This window comes from Mustelus asterias, chromosome 1 (genome assembly GCF_964213995.1).
Source record: "Mustelus asterias chromosome 1, sMusAst1.hap1.1, whole genome shotgun sequence".
NCBI lineage: Eukaryota > Metazoa > Chordata > Chondrichthyes > Carcharhiniformes > Triakidae > Mustelus > Mustelus asterias.
Genome location: NC_135801.1, coordinates 160689372 through 160714479, shown reverse-complemented (window position 1 = coordinate 160714479; position 25108 = coordinate 160689372). Strand labels below are relative to the sequence as shown.

General features: G+C 47.2%; 1 protein-coding gene across 1 annotated transcript in view; it reads right to left on the bottom strand.

The window, feature by feature from the left end:
* The window catches only part of spag8 (sperm associated antigen 8), a 38350-nt gene extending 27620 nt beyond the window's left edge, over positions 1-10730 (bottom strand). The window contains exon 1 of the mRNA XM_078226286.1: positions 10379-10730. Coding sequence (XP_078082412.1) covers positions 10379-10708 — 330 coding nt within the window. The 5' untranslated portion in view covers positions 10709-10730. The remainder of the gene's footprint in view (positions 1-10378) is intronic.
* Positions 10731-25108: the final 14378 nt, after the last annotated feature.

The window sequence follows — 25108 nt, the reverse complement described above, 5'->3', positions numbered from 1 at the left end:
TTAGTGTCTAAAGATGTGTGGGTTAGGGTGATCAGCCATGGGAAATCTGAATAGGGCAGTGGAGAGGGCCTTTCGGAGAATCGGTGAAGACTCGAGGGGCCGAATGGTCTCCTTCCACACTCTAGGGATTCTAAGATTCTTGTTTGTCCTTACCCAATATGGCAGTTCGTGCACTTCCATTCACGGGTTTGTGCCCACATTCTGGGGCCTCAGCAATGTGGTCTAATGTCTCGGCCATTGTCTTTAACTTTAAATCAATACCATGGACAGATACTACTTTCATTAATAACTGGAAATAAATGTTCTGCTCTTGTTTTTATTAAGTGATTCAAATCAGGCAGCTGAAATACAAGAATGTAGCACGGATAATGGTGCCTTAATAGAGCATTGTCTGTGACGTGGGTGGCACTGCTGTTTCACAGCGCCAGGGACCCGGGTTCGATCCCTGGCTTGGGTCATTGTCTGTGTGGGCTTTGCACGTTCTCCCCGTGTCTGCTTGGGTTTCCACTGGGTGTTCCGATTTCCTCCCATAGTCTGAAAGACGTGCTGGTTAGGTGCATTGACCCGAACAGGTGCCAGACTGTGGCAACTAGGGGAATTGCACAGTAACTTCATTGCAGTGTTAATGTAAGCTTTACTTGTGACTAATAAATATATTTTATTTACTTTATGTTAGTTCCTTGGAGACTGTTGATTGAAGTTTCTGGTAACAAGGTGAATTATATATAATTCCATCCACATGGCAATCAGTAATACCCAACAGTTCTCAACCTGCTGAAGTAGATGTTCCTTTAATCATTCAGTGCGGGGCAAACCATCTGCACAGTTCCAAGAAAATAAAATGATGCCATCGACCAGCAAGGTTAAGTAAATAAAGCTCTAAATGATGATAATACTGGTTAATTATGTTAAATTTTGAGTTATTATATTGAAAGACTACCATTCTGTTTTACAATTTCACTTGATTGCCACAAAACTCTCTTTTGGTGATTCACACGGACTCACAGTGAAATAATAGCTGTTGATTGAAGGAAACATAAACCTGATTCTGATTATATCCCAAAAATGACACCACAATTATGTGCAATTGTAACTACCTGAACTGCTAAGGAGAAATGAGCACAGAAGGAGCTGTTTCTTTACAATGACCTGCTTGTTTCTTTGCAATTAAATGTCCATTAACAGCCACAAATGGCCAGTGAAGTACAACAAAGGGAATCTGTGCTGTTGTTTTAAGAATATTCAAACATGAGCAAGTTCCCATTGAAACTGTGAAGTTTAATTGAGAAAAATACAGTGCCGTTATCCGAAGCCTGTCAGTTATCTTTTTCAACAAAAGCAATAACAACGTGAAAAGAAAGCAGAAAATACTGGAAATACTCATCAGGTCTGGCAGCATCTGTGCTGATGAAAGATTATCATTCTGAAACATGACTTCTGTTTCTCTCTTCACAGCTGCTAAGTATTTTCTGCATATTTGTTTTTATTTCGGTCGTCAACTTATCACATTAGCGCTAAGAATGGAACATTTTCCACTTCAAGCATTCAAAGGAGTCGTTTTCTGGCTTTGAGTTACTCACATGTGCACACACAAATTGCAGGAGACTTTGCGCCTGTTAGCAATCAGCGAGGACTGCGGGCGCAAAGTACTACTGAGAGTCAGGAAACGAGATTCTCGCTGGCAAGATATTGTTTCCCGATTTTCCCCGCCCCGAGCTGGTGATGTAATGAAGTTCCTGCCCAGAAAGGGTGGGAACCTCATTTTAATAAATGTCGCTAAATTTTAATGTGGTTAAAGGGCTTCCGAGCCATATGTTTCCCCCATTATTAAATAGCACACCGGCATGACGTCATGTCTGTGAGGTTCACAACAGCTCATAGAGTCATAGAGGTTTACAGCATAAAAACAGGGCCTTCGGCCCAACTTGCCCATGCCACCCCCTTTTTAGCCCCTAAGCTAGTCCCAATTGCCCGCATTTGGCCCATATCCTTTTATATCCAGCTTACCCATGTAACTGTCTAAACGCTTTTTAAAAGACAAAATGGTACCCGCCTCCACTACTACCTCTGGCAGCTTGCTCCAGACACTCACCACCCTCTGTGTGAAAGAATTGCCCCTCTGAACCCTTTTGTATCTCTCCCCTCTCACCTTAAACCTATGCCCTCTAGTTTTAGACTCCCCTACCTTTGGGAAATGATATTGACTATCTCGCTGATCTATGCCCCTCATTATTTTATAGACCTCTATAAGACCACGCCTAAGCCTCCTACGCTCCAGAGGAAAAAGTCCCAGTCTATCCAGCCACTCCTTATAACTCAAACTATCAAGTCCTGGTAGCATCCTAGTAAATGTTTTCTGCATTCTTTCTAGTTTAATAATATCCTTTCTATAATAGGGTGACCAGAACTGTACACAGTTTTCCAAGTGTGGCCTTACCAATGTCTTGTACAACTTCAACAAAACGTCCCAACTCCCATATTCAATGTTCTGACCAATGAAACCAAGCATGCCGAATGTTTTCTTCAGCACTCTGTCCACCTGTGACTCAATTTTCAAGGAGCTATGAACCGATACCCCTAGATCTCTTTGTTCTATAACTCTCCTCAATACCCTACCATTAACTGAGTAAGTCCTGCCCTGGTTCAATCTACCAAAATGCATTATCTCACATTTATCTAAATTAAACTCCATCTGCCATTCGTCAGCCCACTGGCCCAGTTGATCAACATCCCGTTGCAATCCTAGATAACATTCTTCACTGTCCCCTATGCCACCAATCTTGGTATCGTCTGCAAACTTACTAACCATGCCTTCTAAATTCTCATCCAAACCATTAATATAAATGACAAATAACAATGGACCCAGCACTGATCCCTGAGGCACACCGCTGGTCACAGGCCTCCAGTTTGAAAAACAACCCTCCACAATGACCCCCTGTTTTCTGTCAGCAAGCCAATTTTGTACCCATTTGGCTACCTCACCCTGGATCCCGTGAGATTTAACCTTATGCAACAACATACCATGCGGTACCTTGTCAAAGGCCTTGCTAAAGTCCATGTAGACAACATCAACTGCACTGCCCTCATCTACCTTTTTGGTTACCCCTTCAAAAAACTCATTCAAATTTGTGAGACATAATTTTCCACTCACAAAGCCATGCTGACTGTCCCTAATCAGTCCTTGCCTCTCTAAATGCCTGTAGATCCTGTCTCTCAAAATAAATTCCAACAACTTAACCACCACAGATGTGAGGCTCACCGGCTTGTAGTTCCCAGGCTTCCCTGCAGCTTTCTAAACAAAGGCCCAACATTTGCCACCCTCCAATCTTCAGGCATCTCATCTGTGACTATCGATGATTCAAATATCTCTGCTAGGGGACCCGCAATTTCCTTCCTAGCCTCCCACAATGTCCTGGGATACTCTTCATCAGGTCCCGGAGATTTATCAACCTTGATGCGCTTTAAGACTTCCAGCACCTCCTTCTCTATTATTTGCACATGTATTTATTTCCCCAAGTACCCTAACATCCATGCTTTTCTCAACAGTAAATACTGATGAGACATATTCATGTAAGATCTCACCCATCTCTTGTGGATTTGCACATAGATGACCTTGTTGATCCTTAAGCGGTCCTATTCTCTCCCTTGTTACTCTTTTGCCCTTTATATATTTGGATTCTCCTTTGCCTTATCTGCCAAATTAATCACATGTCCCCTTTTCGCCGTCCTGATTTCTCTCTTAACTTTACTCCTACACCCTCTATACTCTTCAAGGGATTCGCTTGATCACAGCTGCCTATGCATGTCATGTGCCTTCTTCTTCTTCTTGACCAGGGCCTCAATATCCCGAGTGATCCAGGGTTCCCTACTTCTACCAGCCTTGCCCTTCACCCTAAGAGGAATGTGCTTACCCTGAACTTTGGTTAACACATTTTTGAAAGTCTTCCACTCACCAGACATCCCTTTGCCTTCCCACAGACTCCCCCAATTAACTGTTGAAAGTTCCTGCCTGATACCATCAAAATTGGCCTTGCCCCAATTTAGAATTTTAACTTTTGAGCCAGACCTATCATTCTCCATAGCTATCTTAAAACTAATGGAATTATGATCACTGGTCCCAAAATGATCCCACACTAACACTTGTCACCTGCCCTTCCTTATTTCTCAAGAGGGGGTCAAGTTTTGCCCCTCTCTAGTCAGGCCATCCACATACTGAATGAGAAATTCCTCCTGAATACACTCAAAAATTTTCTCCCCATCCAAGCCTCTATTACTATGTTGGGAAAGTTAAAATTCCCTACTAATACCATCCTATTTTTCTTGGAGCTATCTGTAATCTCCTTACATATTTGCTCCTCAATTTTCTGCTGACTATTTGGGGGCCTATAGTACAACCCTATCAAAGTGATTTCCCCCTTCTTATTTCTCAGTTCTACCCATATAGAGTCAGAGGGCGAACCCTCGGATATATCCCCTCTCAGTACTGCCGTGATGTTTTCCTTCATCAAAAGTGCAACTCCCCCTCCTCTCTTACCCCCTGCTCTATCTTTCTGATAGCATCTGTACCCTGGAACATTGAGCTGCCAGTCCTGTCCCTCCCTTAGCCATGTTTCAGTAATTGCTATAATATCCCAGTCCCACGTACCATCAATACCCTGAGTTCATCTGCCTTGCCCGTCAGGCCTCTTGCATTGAAATAAATGCAGTTTAATCTGGACTTCCCTTGCTCTCTGTCTTGCTTTTGCCTGATTTGTCTGGTACTAGGATTACTGACACTGTCTTTACTATTTAATGTGCTCTCTTTAACTTCTGTCCTGTCCTCAATCTTTTTTTCTGTATCCTACTGCTTTGTGTCCCATCCACCCAGCAAAACTAGTTTGAACCCTCCCGAGTGCCTCTAGCTATTTAAGGATGTGAAGCAGTCGAGGGAATCCTGCTGGGTGCGCCAAGGTAAGTATATGGGAGAGGGACATAACTGGGCAATGCCCCGGTACATGTTGGTAACCTGGCCAATCTGGCAGTGCCAACCTGTGTCAAGCTGGCTGTGCTAACATGGTGGCGCCAACCTGTCAGTGACAGCCTGTGCCAGGGGGCAGTGCCAGGGTGTGTCTTATGGGAAGCCCAATTCTGGGGGAGGGTCCCATTTGTGTGGTGGGGGGGGGGGGGGGGGGGGGGTGTGGGGTAACAAACAAGGCGTTTGGGGAGGATGAACTTGGCATTGAAGTTTGGGGAGAACCTGGCATTGCGGGGAGGAGTGGGCATTGAGGGAGGAAACCTGACATTGAGGGAAAGAGTGGCAATAAGACTGCTGCGGTGGTTGTGGTGGGGTGGGAGAACCTCCCATATGTGTGTAGCGGGGGCTGAGGGGGCTGGGGGGGCGTTTAATGTCAGTTCTGATTGGGCCGCCTTTTAAAGATCTCTGTCAGCCTAGCTGGCTCTATCAGGTTCCGCCCTGCCAGACTGACGCCAGAAACACGCCCTCAGATTTCCTTTTGTCAGAGTGGCTCTAGATCTGGTCTAAAAACTCAGCAGTGCATCTGGAGAGATATATGTCGGGTTTCAGTCAGAGCTGGACACTCTGAGGAATTATGGGAACATTTGCCCATTGGCTCAAATCTCTCAATATCTCAAGCAGTAAGGTTAGGTTATATGTCAGCGGTGTACAGGAGTCCCGTCATATGCACATACACTGACATTGCTCAGGAAGGTTAAACTTCAATGAACTGGTTTGTGCTGCCTGGGACTCTCTGTCAATGTCTCCAATACTGAGCCTAAGGTCAGAGACTTGAAGCTGATTCGTGGAACTTACCAGGATATTTACCCAGGGAATGTTATGCTGCTTAATATCTGATCTAGCTCAGAAAATAGCCAGCGTTATAACAGAACTGAACACTATAACTGACAATCCCAATCACCTTTCCTGACCCAACCCAACCCAACTAACTCTCCCTCCTCCCACCCTCCCCACCCGATTGCCCTGCTAACCTGACTATCCACCCAACCCAAATCCCTATCAACTTGCTCACTCACCCACCCACTCAATCATCCACACACTCACATACGCACTTACTCATTCACTCCCCTGCCCATTCACTCAATCACTAGCTGACACTCATTCATTAAAAAACTGAAGATCTTTTAAGAATTTACCTGGATACCACAGCTACTATTGTAAAAAAGGAGGTGAGTCCTCTCTCTCCCCCAAAACTGCTGGGCTTGTTGGTCTTTCCTGCAGAAGGTTGCGCTGGCCTATTTCTGCTTCAGCCAGGATTGGAAATCCTGGACTTAATGCATTTGTTTCAATGTTGAGTACGTGTGATTTGTGACGAGGAATGGTGCAGAAATAAAGCTTAATTAAATCATTCAATGTAAAGCAAAATAGCTGCACGTAATTTCAAGAAGGCAAAGTGCTGCCATTTGCCAGGTTAAATAAAATATTAAATGAAGATAATAGTGATCACTGATAGAGAATTTCACTTGATTGCCACAAAGGTGCTTTTAAATCTCACATGTGGTGTTTTTTGGTGCCAGTTCAAAGAACTCATATTTATAAAGACCCTTGCTCAATCCTCAGGATGCCCCATTGCAACCAATGGATTACTGTAGAACACAGTAAGAGTTTTAACAACACCAGGTTTATTTGGTAGCAAATACCATTAGCTTTCGGAGCACTGCTCCTTCGTTAGATAGAGTGGAAATCTGCTCTCAAACAGGGCACAGAGACACAAAATCAAGTTACAGAATACTGATTAGAATGTGAATCTGACGAAGGAGCAGCGCTCCGAAAGCTAATGGTATTTGCTACCAAATAAACCTGTTGGACTTTAACCTGGTGTTGTTAAAACTCTTACTGTGTTCACCCCAGTCCAACGCCAGCATCTCCACATCATTACTGTAGAACTACAGCCATTGTCATAAAATAGCTACAGCAATTTGCATGTGTACAGCACTTTTAACATATAAAACATTTCAAGGTGTGTTATCAGCATTAGTAACTGGCATTTAGATTGTGCCTTTAATGTAGCTTAGTGTCCCAAACAAAGTATGGAGGTAACTTAGCACACCATTTTCACAAAACAAGATCCCCAAAAACAGCAATGAATGAACGGCAAAAAATGCTTTTGTTGGTCGAGATTGATGGACAAATGTTGATCAGGACACTGAGGTAATTTATGTCCTTCTTTCACGAGCCCCATCGGAATTTTTACATTTGTCTCAGCTGACAGTCCTATATTGCCATTTTGATCTCCCTCTTGATTGTCAGCGAGAGATATAGTGGTGTCATCAACTAATTTTAATAAAAGTTATTACAAAAGTGTCCTGCTCCACATGAGTAATGAATAATACGGACAGAGGAAACCCTTAACACAGCCCCTCAGAACCACTTGTGTGGCCTGTCATCTCGTGCTTTTGCAGCCAGGATCTGAGCATTCAAAAGTTAAAAGTGGTGAGATGCACCCTCAATTCTATGCTGTCTAAAGTTGCCAGTAAAAATGAAATGTGGCTCTCCTCGGAACACCCTCCCTAATACAGCTACATTTCAGAAGAATCAAAGAAAGAAGTTGCGCTGCTGCAGCATTTCAAAGCCTGAGGGCATTCCAAAATCCATCAAAACCAATTGGTTATATTTTTTAAAGTGTAGTCACTGTTGTTTTCCAGTTTACTTCTCCTGGCTTTCCAGAGTAAAAGAGCCTGGCACGATTCTGGAGAGAAACTGGTACCTTTGACATTCTAGCATGGATCAATACCTTCAACTGACGAGGAGTGTAAACTGGGAGAAGCAATTGCTAAGAGGCAGGGATGGGGATAGTAGAAATGAGATATATAGGGGGGACATTTGTCGAGGCTCCTGTTTGGACCTGGGAATCTCACTGCGCATTCACCATTCGCTTTGTCTTGTTGAGGCAGCCAGCAGATAAACATTGCCATGCCTGCTAATCTAAATGACTTCAGCATGCAGCAAGCATGTCTCATGCTGCTGACTGGCATCATGCTTAATGGAAGACCCAGTAACCTATGTGGCTAGCATGTGTTCCAGCTGAAATGTATGGTCTTGAGTCAGCCAGCTCCTTTTGGAGGGGAGTAGCATATGTTGTTCAGAAGTTGTTGCAGACTATCTTGTGAATCACTTAGATAGCTACAACAAGGCAGAAAGTAGAGCAATAGGAGTGAGGGCTCCCAGACTTTCTGAAATGGCACTGGAGACATTGCTACAGGAGGTCGGAAGGAGAGACACCATGGGAGGGATTTTATGGCCTGGCTCGAGCGAGACCGGAAATTCCCGCCCGAGGTCAACGGACATTTCCACTGTCCGTCCCTCGCCCACTCCGATTCCATGGCAAACAGGGCAGTAGAATTCTGGCACATGTTTCCAAAGGGAGCCAGGTGCCCCTCAATGAGCAACCTAAAGAAGGAATGGGAGCAGGTGGCCAGGGCGGGCAATTCCCAGAGTCTGGATGTGAAGACCTGGTACTAGTGCCAGAAGAAATACAGTAATGCATCTTGAAAGAATATTCAGGTTTTCCAACTAATCTTCACGCAGGCACCAATGCAGCCAGCCTCACCCACCACCCTCCCCCTCCATCCCCAATTTCCACATACCATCTGCTGTTCAACAATGGCAAGCACATTACCCAAACACTTTGTTACACAGTGAATGGCATTCTTCCCTGACTCCTGCAGGACAAGGTGGCCCATAACAGAAGGGGGAAGAACAGAAACAGTAGTGGAGAGGACTGGTGCTTCTGGGGCTGGTTGTCACAGAGACCATTGCATCTGACATCACTGAGAACTTTCAGGATGATGGTATGTTCCTGCAATTTGGTCGTTCTCAATTATACCCCAGCGTCATCCTGCAGTCTGGTAATAGCTCAGGGAATAAAAGGGACAGCAGCAACATGGATCCTAAATTGGCTGAGAAACAGGTGTAATGATTTCAACGAGGCCCATGAGGTTGGTTGGCCTCTTGGTGTATGAACTCCCTGATTGAGGTAATGATTGCCCGCCAATTAGGGAGCCTCCATCTGTACATAAAAATGGGAGTGTCAGGTCTCCTGGCACTCTGGATTCTGACTGTGTACCTGAAGCACGCAATGAGTGGAATAGAATTTGTAAATAAAGGGAATCTGATGAAGGGGCACTGGCCTCTGAGGTGTCATTTCAACAGGAAGCGAAGAGTAGTGGTTGATGGATATTTTTTCAGGTTGTAGGAAGGGGGTCACTGCTCTTCCTTATATATATTAAGGATCTAGACCTTGGTACATAGGGCATACTTTCAAAATCTGCAGATAATACAAAATTGGAAGCACTGTAGAATATGAAGAGGATAAGTAGAGCATTATAAGGACATGGACAAGTTGGTAGAATGAATAGTCAAATGGCAGATGAAGTTCAATGTAAAGAACTATGAAGCGATTAATTTTGGTAAGATGAACGTGGAGAGACAATATAAAAACAAATCAACTCAAAAGAGGGTGCAGAAACAGGTATCTGGGTGTATATGTGCATAAGTTGTTGAGGATGGCAGGACAGGTGAAGAGTGTGGTTAATAAGGCATACAGTATCCTCGGCTTTCTTATACATGACATAGCATACAAGATCAAGGATATTACGTTGAACATCTAAAAGACACTAATTCAGCGCGAACTAGAGTTTTGCGTCCAGTCTGACTTGCATATGACTCCAGATGGCCTCGCAAGCTGCTCAGTTCAAGAGCAATTAGGGATGGGCAATAAATGCCAGCCCAGCCAGTGATGCCCAATCCCACAAAAAAATAAAAAAAATTATTGCATTGCACATCCTTGGGTATTAGCTCTGAGGAGAGATTGGACAAACTTGGTTTGTTTTCACTTGTATGTCAGAGGCTGAGGGGGCGACCTGACAGAAGTTTACAAAATTATAGAAGCATGGATAGAATGGATAGTCGGAGTCTTCCAGGGTAGAAACGTCAATTACTAGGGAACATAGGTTTAAGATAAAAGGGGAAAGTTTAAAGGAGATGTGGGGGCAAGTTTTTTTTACAGAGGGTGATAAGTGTCTGGAATGTGCTGCCAGAGGAGGGGGTAGAAGCAGATACAATGGCAACGTTTAAGAGGTATCTTGACAAATATATGAATAGGTAGGGAATAGAGGGATACGGACCATGTAGAAGCAAAAGGTTTTTGGATTAGAAAGGTATCATGTGTGGGCGCAGGTTTGGTGAGCCGAAGGGCCTGTTCCATTCTGCACTTTGGTTGCCAATGCCCTCTCTGACAGGGTACCTGGAGGAGGAAGTGTTGGTGCCAGTGGTGCTGAATTTAGTATTGTGTTTGGTGACTGAAAAAAGCACAGTGATGTTGGGGAGTGACACACCAGGTGTGTCTGCTTTAAGGAGCAGTACCTGTTCCAGCCAGTTCCCGATTAGACACTTATTCTTAAGGCGAGCTTCGTTGTTTTCCTGCGCTGCCGCATGCTCTGCTTCCTCTGGGGGCTGCACATTGGCATCCTCCTGACATTCCCGGCTGGGCCTCTCTGCCGCCGCTGCTGCTGCTGCCTGCGCTGCACCTAATGTTGGGCATCCGTGCTGGTCCCTGCCCGCTGCTCTGGCTGCCTCCGAGCCGGCAGCGGGACTGGCAGCCCCGTAGCCCGCCTCCCCCGGGCTCCCGGCTTCTCCATCGTTACCAACGGTCAGCCTGGCTGCAACAGACTCGTCGCACACCACCTGCTCCATCAGCCCTGAGCCGCCACGCCTGACCAGCCTCCCTGCCCTGGGAACAACAGAGCGTTGCTTGGAAACCCCCCTCTGTGCAGACTGGAGCAATGGCTACGTTAACCATAGCAACAGCAAACAAACAGGGGGAGGCTCCAGAACTCTTGTGGAGCCAATGGGCCAGCAGCTCAACTCAACTGGCACCTTCTCACCCAAACAGGATCACAGTGTGGATAAAATACATTCAAATACAGCTGTGCTGGAGATTGGCTTCTGCATCCAATTTACAACAGCAGCCCCTAGTTCATGCCATTGCAATGCTCCACACCAGTGCCCTCCTATCTTACTTAATTTAAACCTCTACAACCTCTAACAAGCTTCCTCTTAAATATAACTTCACCATTTGCCTCAAATATTCCATGTCGCAGTGAGTTGAGGTTGGGCCTTTGGAAGAATGAGAGGTGATCCGACAGAAACATACAAGGTGAAGACTGGGATGGATATCGAGAGGGTGTTTCTCTTTGCAAGGGTGTCTCGAACTACCGGACACAGTTTACGGTTAGCGGTCACTCATTCATAGAAACATAGAAACTAGAAGCAGGAGTAGGCCCATTCGGCCCTTCGAACCCAGTCCCATCATTCATCTTGATCATGGCTGATCATCGAATTCAATATCCTGTTTTCCCCCCTTCCTCCCACATTCCTTGATCCCTTTAGCCCCAAAAACTATATCTAATATAGAAACATACATGGAGAGGAGGATTTATTTTATCTCTCAAAAGGTCGCCTGGCAGTGCCAACCTATGCCAAGGGGGAATGCCAAGAGGCAATATTGGGAACAGTGCCAGTAGTGGACCCTCTGCGGAGCTCTGTTGGGGGTGGAGGTGGAGCAGGCAGTGAGGGGGGAATGCCAGCGATATAGTCATGGTGGTTGTTGGCTGTGGGGGAGGGAGGGTGGTGAGGGCGTGGGGAGAGAGCCCCGAAGATTGTGCCATGGTGGGGGGAGAGAGACTCCAATGTTTTTGTCATTGGAGGAGGGGGGGGGAGAGAGGTGGGGAGAGCCCCAATATCTTTGTGGTGATGGGTGGCTCAGAGGAAATCATAGAAACCCTACAGTACAGAAAGAGGCCATTCGGCCCATTGAGTCTGCACCGACCACAATCCCACCCAGGCCCGACCCCCACATCCCTACATATTTACCCACTAATCCCTCCAACCTATGCATCTCAGGACACTAAGGGCAATTTTAGCATGGCCAATCAACCTAACCCGCACATGTTTGGACTGTGGGAGGAAACCGGAGCACCCGGAGGAAACCCACGCAGACACGAGGAGAATGTGCAAACTCCACACAGACAGTGACCCAAGCCGGGAATCGAACCCAGGACCCTGGAGCTGTGAAGCAGCAGTGCTAACCACTGTGCAACCGTGCTGCCCCCAATTTATTTCAGGGCTGGCCAGGACGCCCTTTCAAGATGGCGTTCTGATCTCTGTGGAGCCAAACTTGCCAACTCTATCAGGCCCCACCCTGCCAGACAGATGGTGTAAACCACATCCCCAGATGTTTTTTCTGTCAGAGTGACTCACAAAATGGTCTGAAAAGCCAACAGTACATCTGGAGAGATATACATTAATTTTCAGTCAGGCCTGGCGCTCTGACAAATTCTGGGAAAATTCTGCCCTCTGTCTCACTGCTTTCACTGTTTTCTCCAGTGAACTCTCACTCTCTGTCTTTGCTCTCACTATTTCCTGAGGTGAACTCTCACTCTCTGGCCATGATTTTATTGGCTCGCCCTGCCCATCATCACACGAGAGCCGAGAAATCAGGCTCACCCCCGATTTCTCGCTTCTCGTGATCTTACCGGCACTGCATTTCTGGCGCATTCAGCCTCCTGCCAATTTTAATTCAATTTTAGCTGCTGGAGAAATTTGGTTTCCCAGTGAAGCTGCTCAACATGATCTCCTCTTTCCATGACAACATGATCGATAAGGTCAACTATGACGGGGCAACATCAGAACTCTTTTAAATCCACTGTGGAAACAAGTGGTTGTGTCCTGGCACCCACATTGTTTGACACATTATTTTCTTTGCAGCTCACATGTCCCTCCGGATCTTCTACAGAGAATGTTTACTGAAATATGGAACTGATGGACACCTGAGATCATGATAAGAACGTGGCCGACATTGACACTGAGATGACCACTGATGGTGGTGAACTCTGGGGGCTAGCTGTTTAGAAGGGCATTAGAAAAGGTGAGAAGAAACATAAAGCTCAGCTGACCAAGAAGAGAGCCCAGACAAAGCAGAGGCCAGCCAATCACACACCTTCTCAGCTTACCATCTCCATCTGCAGCAAATCTGGCAGAGACTGACATGCCAGAGTGGGGTTCCTAACAGAGTTGACCACCTTGGCACAAATCATTGGACAGGATACTTCAGCCAAGCTCGTCCCAAGACAGGAAAATCCCACCCGAGGTAAACGGACCTTTCCATGGTCCGCACCTCCCGCCCGCTGCGATTCCTGTGGTGGGCGGGACACAAAGATTCCGCCCATTGTCTTATAAGATGGAAGGCTGCCATTGCAAGCCCCTGGTTTTAGACTCTAACACAGATGTAAAGGAGGCAAGAAACTATTTATTTTAGTAATAAAATGGGAGAGAAGTTATATATGCTGGTTTCTCCTACCAAAATCATTATCCTGAACCATTTCTTGTTTTGACCTTTCTCTTAAATTCCTGTTGTGTTCCAAGTGATCTTACTGAGCTATATTGGAATAGAATTTGTGTGGGTGTGGAGGGTGGGAGAATGTTGCTGATCTGTCAGCATTTGCCTCCTTGGCCCTGTCAACCTGACTGCAGCTTCGGAATGCCAGGCTCACAGTATTGTGCGGAAACCCTCACTTTGCTGTTTGCCACTCAGTTGTTCCCACACAAGCTGCTCTGAAACTACACCCACCCACCCTCCCCAGAGGCGGCAGCTGTTGAAACGAGTGAAAATTTCAGCCTTGTTCAGTCGGTTGTGCAGAGGGTGGAATTTTCCGGCAGCGCTCACTCCAAGGCCAGATAATTCCGCCCGAGGTCAATGGACCTTTGCATGGTTCGTGTCCCGCCCGCTACGATTCCCGTGTGGGCGGGACGGGAAAATTCCACCCCGGGTTTTAATGGCGATGGGAATAATAAAACTTGATGAACAGCAGAACTGACCCCGTGCAGTTCTGATAAATGAATGATTAATTAGGAGATTTATTTTCAGAATTATCATTTAATTTATGTCCTTCCTTCAGAATACTTTAGCTTCCACTTTCACCCGTTGTGAATGTTCCAATTTTTCATGTAAAAAAATTTACAAGTGCTTTTATTTCAGTGATTTTATTTACCGGTTTGTCTGGGGGTGGGTGGGGGGGCGGGGGGTGAGCGGGAGGGGGGAGGGGGCTTATGTAGCAATCTGTGAAAATCCTTTCATGTGATTGGTTGCTTGGACAGTCTGATGACATTGCTGCATTCTGTGGGGGATAGTGCTAATGTCACCGGAATAGTGATCCAAAGGCCCAGGCTAATGCTGGGGACATGTGGGCCGCGATTCTCCCATTGTGACCCGCAACCTTTCTGCCATGTCGCAGTGGGAGACGCACGTCTGTGCCAGGAACTCATGCGCATCTCCCAGAGCCAGAGAATAGTCACCAGTCAGACCACACTGGAAACCGGCAGGAAGGCAGGTAAGTAAATTAAATCTGTTTTAAATATGCACATTAGGTAATTATCAGGACCTTTCAGATCCTGATCGAATCTCCCATCCTGCCAGGAGTACTTCATTCCAGCAGGGTTCAGACTAGCTCCCCACGTTCTGGGAACTAGCAGGAGACCCCGCCGGAATGAAGGGGGGGAAATCGGGGCCTCCCATGGGGTCAGCAGTGGGGGGGGGGGGGTGACCCCTGGGCATGGACACCCTGGCAATGCTAGCCTGTGCCCCTGGCACTGTCCAAGGGGCAAAGTGCCCATGCCCAGGGGACACCTTGACACTGCCTATCGGGCATCGGGCATTGCCAAGGGAGTGAGGCCTATTGTGGGCGGAGCCTCGGGGCGATCGGTGGAGTGGGAGGTCCTGCTGCCACTCTGCAGACACGATTGGTCTGGGATGGAGGGAGGGCAGCGATTGGGGCAGCCTTGGGGCGGGGCGGGGGGGGTGGGCCTGTCTCCGGGCGGGGGGGGGGGGGTTGACCCCAGGGGGGAGAGTCAGCAAGAGGGGGGTCTGCCGGGGTGAGGGGGAGGTTGGGGGGATTGCCACTGCTAGGGGGTGGGGCCTGGACATCGGGGCGCTCTGGGACAGGGGGAGGGGGGGGTCAGGGCTGGCCTGGGAATTTTTGTGGGGGTTGCGATCAGGCCGTGGGGGGGGCTGGAGGGGCAGCACTGCAGGGGTCCCGGGCTGGCCAGCGATCGGGCTGGCCAGCAAATGGGAGGTTGACAGTTTGGGGCCACTACACATGCGCAGAGTTCCAGAACTGTCAAACTCCGGCGTGAATAGGCCCCGCCCCCCATGTTTTTAATGAGATTCCCAACTGGGACCTCTTCAGTGCACAGAGTGTGGAGATTCAGTTGAGAAGCTGAACTGACAAAACAGTCATGATTTAGAACAGTTTTCCCATCAATTCAGCACTTTTGGGAGAATCGCGGCCGTGGATTTAAATCCCCACATGGCAGCTGTTAGAATTTAAATTTGATCAAGAAATTTGGATGATAAAGCTAGCCTCAGTAATGGTGACCATGAAATTATCCTTGATTGTTGTAAAAACCTATCTGGTTCATAATATCTTTCAGGGAAGGAAATCTGCTGTCCTTACCCAGTATGGCCTACATGTGACTTCAGACCCACTGCAATATAGTTGACTCTTAAGTGCCCTCTGAAATGATCTAACAACCTACTCAGCTCAAGGGCAATTAGGGATGGACCTGCCAATGGTGTCACATACCATGAAAGAATAATGAGAAAAATGGCTGTCAAAGGCCAGTAAAGAATGTTGCAATCAGTGGCAGTGTCACTGCACATGGATAGGGGTGAAATCACCTGCACCGTTACGATGGTGTCCTTGCAATGTCAACCAGAGTGAGTATCGTTCATGTCATTGTCTGCTGTGCTCTTCATAATCTTGCTCTCTTTAAAGGGAAGTCACTGGACCAGGGGGACACTGAGTGATCTCCATCTGCTTCAGAGGAGGAATGATGTGGAGATGCCGGCGTTGGACTGGGGTGAACACAGTAAGAGTTTTAACAACACCAGGTTAAAGTCCAACAGGTTTATTTGGTAGCAAATGCCATTAGCTTTCGGAGCGCTGCTCCTTCGTCAGATGGAGTGGGTATCTGCTCTCAAACAGGGCATACAGAGACACAAAATCAAGTTACAGAATACTGATTAGAATGCGAATCTCTACAGCCAACCAGGTCTTAAAGATACAGACAATGTGGGTGGAGGGAGCATTAAGCACAGGTTAAAGAGATGTGTATTGTCTCCAGACAGGACAGCCAGTGAGATTCTGCAAGTCCAGGAGGCAAGCTGTGTGTGATAGTGTGACATAAACCCAAGATCCCGGTTTAGGCCGTCCTCATGTGTGCGGAACTTGGCTATCAGTTTCTGCTCAGCGACTCTGCGCTGTCGTGTGTCGTGAAAGCTGCCTTGGAGAACGCTTACCCGAAGATCATAATGCTCCCTCCACTCACATTGTCTGTATCTTTAAGACCTGGTTGGCTGTAGAGATTCGCATTCTAATCAGTATTCTGTAACTTGATTTTGTGTCTCTGTATGCCCTGTTTGAGAGCAGATATCCACTCCATCTGACGAAGGAGCAGCGCTCCGAAAGCTAATGGCATTTGCTACCAAATAAACCTGTTGGACTTTAACCTGGCGTAGTTAAAACTCTTACTCAGAGGAGGAATCCAATGATGACTCAGATGCAGAGCCCAGGCAGGCAAATGGTGAGGACACATTATTTACTCTTTCCACCTGTCTCACTTCTGACCATTGGGCTCTTAGCTTACTCAGAGACACCAGCCTCTCCATGACCTAAGGACCTCCCTCCTCAGTTGCAATCCACCCCCAGGGCAACCAGCTCATGGCTGGTGAGGATTGCCAGACTCGCCACCCCACCACCAGTGCCAGACGACTCAGCATTTTTATGGATACATTTCTCCTGTAAGTGCAAAACTCCATCCAACAAACCATGCTGTCCACACCCTCCTTCACCCCCACAAAGAAAATGGACATTCCCAACCCCTTCGATGGACCCAGGGCTTCAGATTTTCTCTCCAGCCCTAACACACACTGACAGAAGTGTGTTCTGTGACTCTCCTATACTTACGAGTGCAACTAGGGACAAGCACTCTTCCTCAGTTCTCCATGCTGGACAATGCCAACTCTGAACTCAGAGTGCAGACCATTGAATCTTTTCCAGCATTCTACCCACATGAGCCAGACCAGGTTTTGCCTGCTGACCAATATCACATAAAAATTTGGCACTTTTGCATCGATAACCCATTACAAAGAACAAACAAGGAACAAAGAAAATTACAGCATAGGAACAGGCCCTTCGGCCCTCCAAACCTGCACCGAACATGCTGTCTGACTGAACTAAAACCCCCTACCCTTCTGGGGACCATATTCTTCTATTCCCATCCTATTCATGTATTTGTCAAGACGCCCCTTAAAAGTCACTATCGTATCCGCTTCCACTACCTGCCCCGGCAGCGAGTTCCAGGCACTCACCACCCTCTGTGTAAAAAACTTGCCTTGTATATCTCCTTTAAACCTTACCCCTTGCACCTTAAACCTATGCCTCCTAGTAATTGACTCTTCCACCCTGGGAAAAAGCTTCTGACTATCCACTTTGTCCATGACCCTCATAATCTTGTATAGAACATAGAACATAGAACAGTACAGCACAGAACAGGCCCTTCGGCCCACGATGTTGTGCCGAGCTTTATCTGAAACCAAGATCAAGCTATCCCACTCCCTATCATCCTGGTGTGCTCCATGTGCCTATCCAATAACCGCTTAAATGTTTCTAAAGTGTCTGACTCCACTATCACTGCAGGCAGTCCATTCCACACCCCAACCAACTAAAGAACCTACCTCTGATATCCGTCCTGTATCTCCCACCACGAACCCTATAGTTATGCCCCCTTGTAATAGCTCCATCCACCTGAGGAAATAGTCTTTGAACGTTCACTCTATCTATCCCCTTCATCATTTTATACACCTCTATTAAGTCTCCCCTCAGCCTCCTCCGCTCCAGAGAGAACAGCCCTAGCTCCCTCAACCTTTCCTCATATGACCTACCCTCCAAACCAGGCAGCATCCTGGTAAATCTCCTCTGCACTCTTTCCAGCGCTTCCACATCCTTCTTATAGTGAGGTGACCAGAACTGCACACAATATTCCAAATGTGGTCTCACCAAGGTCCTGTACAGTTGCAGCATAACCCCATGGCTCTTAAACTCCAACCCCCTGTTAATAAAAGCTAACACACTATAGGCCTTCTTCACAGCTCTATCCACTTGACTGGCAACCTTTAGAGATCTGTGGATATGGACCCCAAGATCTCTCTGTTCCTCCACAGTCTTCAGAACCCTACCTTTGACCCTGTAATCCACATTTAAATTTGTCCTACCAAAATGAATCACCTCACATTTATCAGGGTTAAACTCCATTTGCCATTTTTCAGCCCAGCTTTGCATCCTATCTATGTCTCTTTGCAGCCTACAACAGCCCTCCACCTCATCCACTACTCCACCAATCTTGGTGTCATCAGCAAATTTACTGTTTACTTGTAGACTTCAATCAGGTCACCCCTCAACCTCCGTCATTCCAGTGAGAACAAACCAAGTTTCTCCAACCCCTCCTCATAGCTAATGCCCTCCATACCAGGCAACATCCTGGTAAATCTTTTCTGTACCCTCTCCAAAGCCTCCACACCCTTCTGGTAGTGTGGCGACCAGAATTGAACACTATATTCCAAGTGCAGCCTAACTAAGGTTCTATAAAGCTGCAACATGACTTGCCAATTTTTAAACTCAGTGCCCTGGTTGATGAAGGCAAGCATGCCGTATGCCTTCTTGACTACCTTCTCCACCTGCGTTGCCATTTTCAGTGACCTGTATCCCTCTGCCTATCAATGCCCTTAAGGGTTCTGCCATTTACTATCTGTATTCAGATTCCTGTTTTAAAACCTGTTGGGAACCCTGGCAGTGGGGTGGGGGTCTGAGTGGTGTGGGGATCTTTCATGTGTGGGGGGCTTTTAGAGTGGGGAGGCCCACGAATCACATTCAAATGTATTCAAATGATGTTCTTGTCATTGCATGGATGGAACTCTGTTACCTCATTGGCAGGGGGTGGTGGGGAGATAATTGAGCAGAGAAATCTCACTGGTGTAAAGCCATTTTGGGACTCTCCCGCAATGCTTTGTCCCCTCCGCTATTCCCACCTGCCAGAAAAATGAGTGGAAAATTCACCAACCCCACCCCCTCCCACCCCAGGTTTCATGTTAACAGTATCCTTTCTGCTTGGTTACAAAAGGGCGAGTTCAGAGTTATATTGCCCAATCCGACAACTTTTCAATTCTGGAATCAAAAGATCGCGAGAAGTGCTTTTTCATGTAAGAATCTATCACAGCATGATGTAAACATTGCATGCAATGTTAGAAACATGGAAAATATATTTATCTTTATGTGGCTTTTCTGGTTAAGTTTCTGGTCTATGGTAATCCTCAGGATGTTGATTGGGGATCTGATGTTGGCAATGCTATTGAATGTTGAGAGGAAATGGTTAGATTTTCTCTTGTTGAAATGGTCATTGCCTAGCACTTATGTCGTGTATTTGTTAGTAACCACTTATCCGTCCAATCTTGAACGTTGTCCAAGTCTTGCTGTGCATGGACTGTTTCAGTATCTGAGAGACTGTGAATGGTTTGATTTGATTTGATTTATTATTGTCACATGTATTAGTATACAGTGAAAAGTAGTGTTTCTTGTGCTATACAGACAAAGCACACTGTACATAGAGAAGGAAAGGAGAGGGTGCAGAATGTAGTGTTACAGTCATAACTAGGGTGTAGAGAAACATCAGCTTAATGCGAGGTAGGCCCATTCAGAAGTCTGACGGCAGCAGGGAAGAAGCTGTTCTTGAGTTGGGGGTTGGTACATGTCCTCAGACTTTTGTATCTTTTTCCTGATGGAAAAAGGTGGAAGAGAGAATGCCCGGGGTGCTGAGCTACATCACTTGACAATATGAAAAATTGCCCAAAAAGCAGGACAATTTATTTTTCTTCATTCTTTCATGGGATGTGGGCATCGCTGGCTGCACCAGCTGCCCATCCCTCATTGTTCAGCCAGAATGAGACAGAGGAGAGATTTATTGCAGGAGTGCTGGGGTAAGAGATCTACTTTTAAAATACTTTTCATTTAAAAAATAATACTTTTAATTTAGTTTAAAGTACTTTTTCGCGGGTGTTTTTTTAAAAAAAACTTTGAACTCTAACCCGGAAGTAGGACGCTGGGGGTTGTGGGAAGGGTCTAAATTTTTCTTCAGCACGCGCGAGGTATATAAGTAGGCCGCACTATTAAGCGGGCAGCGTTGTAGCGGGCAGTGGAGTGAGCGGGGAGCAGAGTGGGAGCTGATGGGCTTTGGTCATCAGGCTTCGGCGTAAACAGGCAGAGGTGGGGTAAGATTAGACAGTTTTTCCTGTGTCATTGGACGAAAGGGGGAATTATGAGTGTGAGGCCAGTTTGTTGTTCTCAGTGTCTGATGTGGGAGGTCCTGGAGTCAGCTAGCCTCCCGGACGTCCATATCTGCGCCAGGTGCGATGAGCTGCAGCTCCTAAGGCACCACATTAGGGAACTGGAGCTGCAGCTCAATGACCTTCGTCTGGTTAGGGAGAATGAGGAGGTGATAGATAGGAGTTACAGGCAGGTGGTCACACCGGGGCCACGGGAGACGGACAAGTGGGTCACGGTTAGGAAGGGGAAGGGGAAAGGTCAGGTACTAGAGAGTACCCCAGTGGCTGTGCCCCTTAAAAATAAGTACTCCTGTTTAGGTACTGTTGAGGGGAGCAGCCTACCTGGGGGAAGCAATAGTGGCCGTGCCTCCGGCGCAGAGTCCGGCCCGGCAGCTCAGAAGGGTAGGGAAAGGGAGGATGAGCAAACTAACCGCCGCACCAAGGTACAGGGAGCCATCCAAGTGCGGGGGAGAAACAAGAAATGTCGTAGAAATTGGGGACAGTACACTTTTGGATGCTGTTGCGGGGGGAGACTTAGCAGGGGTAAGCCATGGTGTACAGGTCACTGGCTCAGAGTCTGTCCTTGTGGCTCAGAAGGGAAGGGGGGAGAGGTGTAGAGGATTAGTCATTGGGGACTCCATAGTTAAAGGGACGGCTAGGAGATTCTGTGGCAACGAGAGAGACTCGTGGTTGGTGTGTTGCCTCCCAGGAGCCAGAGTCCATGATGTCTCGGATCGTGTTTTCGAAATCCTTAAGGGGGAGGGGGACCAGCCCCAAGTTGTGGTTCACATAGGCACTCAAGACATAGGTAGGAATCATAGAAATCATAGAAACCCTACAGTGCAGAAGGAGGCCATTCGGCCCATCGAGTCCGCACCAACCACAATCCCACCCAGGCCCTACCCCCACATATTTTACCCACTAATCCCTCTAACCTACGCATCCCAGGACTCTAAGGGGCAATTTTTTTTTTTTTAACCTGGCCAATCAACCTAACCCGCACATCTTTGGACTGTGGGAGGAAACCGGAGCACCCGGAGGAAACCCACGCAGAAACTCCACACAGACAGTGACCCGAGCCGGGAATCGAACCCGGGACCCTGGAGCTGTGAAGCAGCAGTGCTAGCCACTGTGCTACCGTGCCGCCGACAAAGGGGTGGGGATGTAAGGGTAGGAAAAGGGGTGGGGATGTAAGGCAGAAATTCAGGGAGTTAGGGTGGAAGCTTAGGGCTAGAACAAACAAAGTTGTTATCTCTGGTTTGTTACCCGTGCCACGTGATAGTGAGGAGAGGAATAGGGAAAGAGAGCAGTTGAACACGTGGTTACAGGGATGGTGCAGGAGGAAGGGTTTCAGATACCTAGACAATTGGGGCCCTTTCTGGGGTAGGTGGGACCTCTACAAACAGGATGGTCTGCACCTGAATCAGAGGGGTACCAATATCTTGGGGGGGAAATTTGCTAATGCTCTTCGGGAGGGTTTAAACTAATTCAGCAGGGAGGTGGGTACCTGAATTGTAGCTCCGGTGTACAGGAGGTTAAGAGTAGTGAGGTCATGGATGAGGTTTCAGGGTTGCAGGAGTGTACTGGCAGGCAGGAAGGTGGTTTGAAGTGTGTATACTTCAATGCCAGGAGCATCCGGAATAAGGTGGGTGAACTTGCAGCATGGGTTGGTACCTGGGATTTCGATGTTGTGGCCATCTCGGAGGCATGGATAGAGCACGGACAGGAATGGTTAGAAACATAGAAACATAGAAAAACTACAGCACAAACAGGCCCTTCGGCCCACAAGTTGTGCCGAACACATCCCTACCTTCTAGACCTACCTATAACCCTCCATCCTATTAAGCTCCATGTACTCATCCAGGAGTCTCTTAAAAGACCCTATTGAGTTTGCCTCCACCACCACTGACGGCTGCCGATTCCACTCGCCCACCACCCTCTGTGTGAAAAACTTACCCCGAACATCTCCCCTGTACCTACCCCCCAGCACCTTAAACCTGTGTCCTCTCGTAGCAGACATTTCCACCCTGGGAAAAAGCCTCTGAAAGTCCACCCAATCTATGCCTCTCAACATCTTATACACCTCTATTAGGTCTCCTCTCATCCTTCGTCTCTCCAAGGAGAAAAGACCTAGCTCCCTCAGCCTATCCTCATAAGTCATGCCACTCAATCCAGGCAACATCCTTGTAAATCTCCTCTGCACCCTTTCAATCTTTTCCACATCCTTCCTATAGTGAGGCGACCAGAACTGAGCACAGTACTCCAAGTGGGGTCAGACGAGGGTCTTATATAGCTGCATCATTATCCCCGGACTCCTAAACTCAATCCCTCGATTGATAAAGGCCAGCACACCATATGCCTTCTTAACCACCTCCTCCACCTGCGGGGCTGATTTCAGAGTCCTATGGACCCGGACCCCAAGGTCCTTCTGATCCTCTACAGTACTAAGAGTCTTTCCCTTTATATTGTACTCCTTCATCCCATTTGACCTACCAAAATGGACCACGACGCATTTATCTGGGTTGAAGTCCATCTGCCACTTCTCCGCCCAGTCTTGCATCCTATCTATGTCCCTCTGTAACTTCTGACATCCCTCCAGACTATCCACAACCCCACCAACCTTCGTGTCGTCGGCAAACTTACCAACCCATCCCTCCGCTTCCTCATCCAGGTCATTTATGAAAATGACAAACAGCAAGGGTCCCAGAACAGATTCCTGGGGCACACCACTGGTGACCGACCTCCATTTAGAAAAAGACCCATCTATACCCACTCTCTGCCTCCTTTGGGCAAGCCAGTTCTGGATCCACCGGGCAGCAGCCCCTTGGATCCCATGCCCTCTCACTTTTTCTAGAAGCCTTGCATGGGGGACCTTATCGAACGCCTTGCTAAAATCCATTTAAATCACATCTACCGCCTTCCCTTCGTCAATGTGTTTAGTCACATTTTCGAAGAACTCCACCAGGCTCGTAAGGCACGATCTGCCCTTGACAAAGCCATGCTGAGTATTCTTGAGCATACTAAACCTCTCTAAATGCTCATATATCCTGTCCCTCAGGATCTTCTCCATCAGTTTACCAACCACTGAGGTTAGACTCACCGGTCGGTAATTACCTGGGCTATCCCTATTCCCCTTCTTGAAAATAGGAACCACATCCGCAATCCTCCAATCCTCCGGCACCTCTCCCGTCTCCATCGACGACGCAAAGATCATCTCCAGAGGCTCTGCAATCTCTTCCCTCGCCTCCCACCGTAACCTGGGGTACATCCCATCCGGACCCGGCGACTTATCTATCTTGATGCCATTCAAAGATTCCAGCACAACCTCTTTCTTAAAGTCCACATACTCAATCCTTTCAGTCCACTGCATGCCCGCAGTACATCCACCCAGGTCTTTTTCCTCTGTGAAAACCGAGGCAAAATACTAATTGAGCACCTCTGCCATTTCTACTGGTTCCGTACAGACTTTCCCGCCTTCACCTTTTGTAGGCCCTATTCCTTCACGTCTCATCCTTTTACTCTTCACATATTTATAGAACGCCTTAGGGTTCTCCTTAATCCTACCTGCCAGGGCCTTCTCGTGACCCCTTCTGGCTCTCCTAATTTCCTTCTTTAGTCCCTTCCTACAAGCCGTATACTCTTCTAAATCCCTATCTTCGCCAAGCACTCTGAGCCTTTTGTACGCTTTCCTTTTCTTCTCGACTATGTCCCGCACAGCTTTTGTGCACCACGGTTCCTTTAACCGACCAACACCTCCCTGTCTGCTCGGAACGTTGTCCTGTAGAACTCTAGACAGACATTCCTTGAAAAACTGCCACCTCTCTTCAGTACATTTCCCCGAGAATACCTCCTTCCAATTTACTCCTCTAATTTGCTGTCTAATGTCTTCATATTTCCCCTTACTCCATATAAACACTTTCCTAGCTTGCCTGATCCTCTCTTTTTCCAATGCAAGCCTAAAGGAGATAGAGTTATGATCGCTATCCCCAAGATGCTCTCCCACTGAGAGATCTGACACCTGTCCAGGTTCATTGGTCAGTATCAGATCAAGTACAGCCTCTCCTCTTGTAGGCTTATCCACATGCTGTGTCAGGAAACCCTCCTGAACACACCTTACGAACTCTTCCACATCCAATCCCCTTACCCTAGGGATATTCCAATCTATGTTTGGGAAATTAAAGTCTCCCATCACAACAACTCTGCTATTACTGCATCTCTCCAGGATCTGTTTCCCTATCTGCTCCTCCACCTCCCTGTTACTATTGATTGTTGCAGGTTCCGGGGTTTAGATGTTTCAGTAAGTGCAGGGAAGGTGGTAAAACAGGGGGAGGTGTGGCATTGTTAGTCAAGGACAGTATTACGGTGGCAGAAAGGACTTTTGATGAGGACTCGTCTACTGAGGTAGTTTGGGCTGAGGTTAGAAACAGGAAAGGAGAGGTCACCCTGTTGGGAGTTTTTTATAGACCTCCGAAAAGTTCCAGAGATGTAGAGGAAAAGATTGCAAAGATGATTCTGATAGGAGCGAAAGTAACAGGGTAGTTGTACTGGGGGACTTTAACTTTACAAATATTGACTGGAAAAGCTATAGTTCGAGTACTTTGGAGGGGTCAGTTTTTGTCCAATGTGTGCAGGAAGGCTTCCTGACACAGTATGTAGATAGA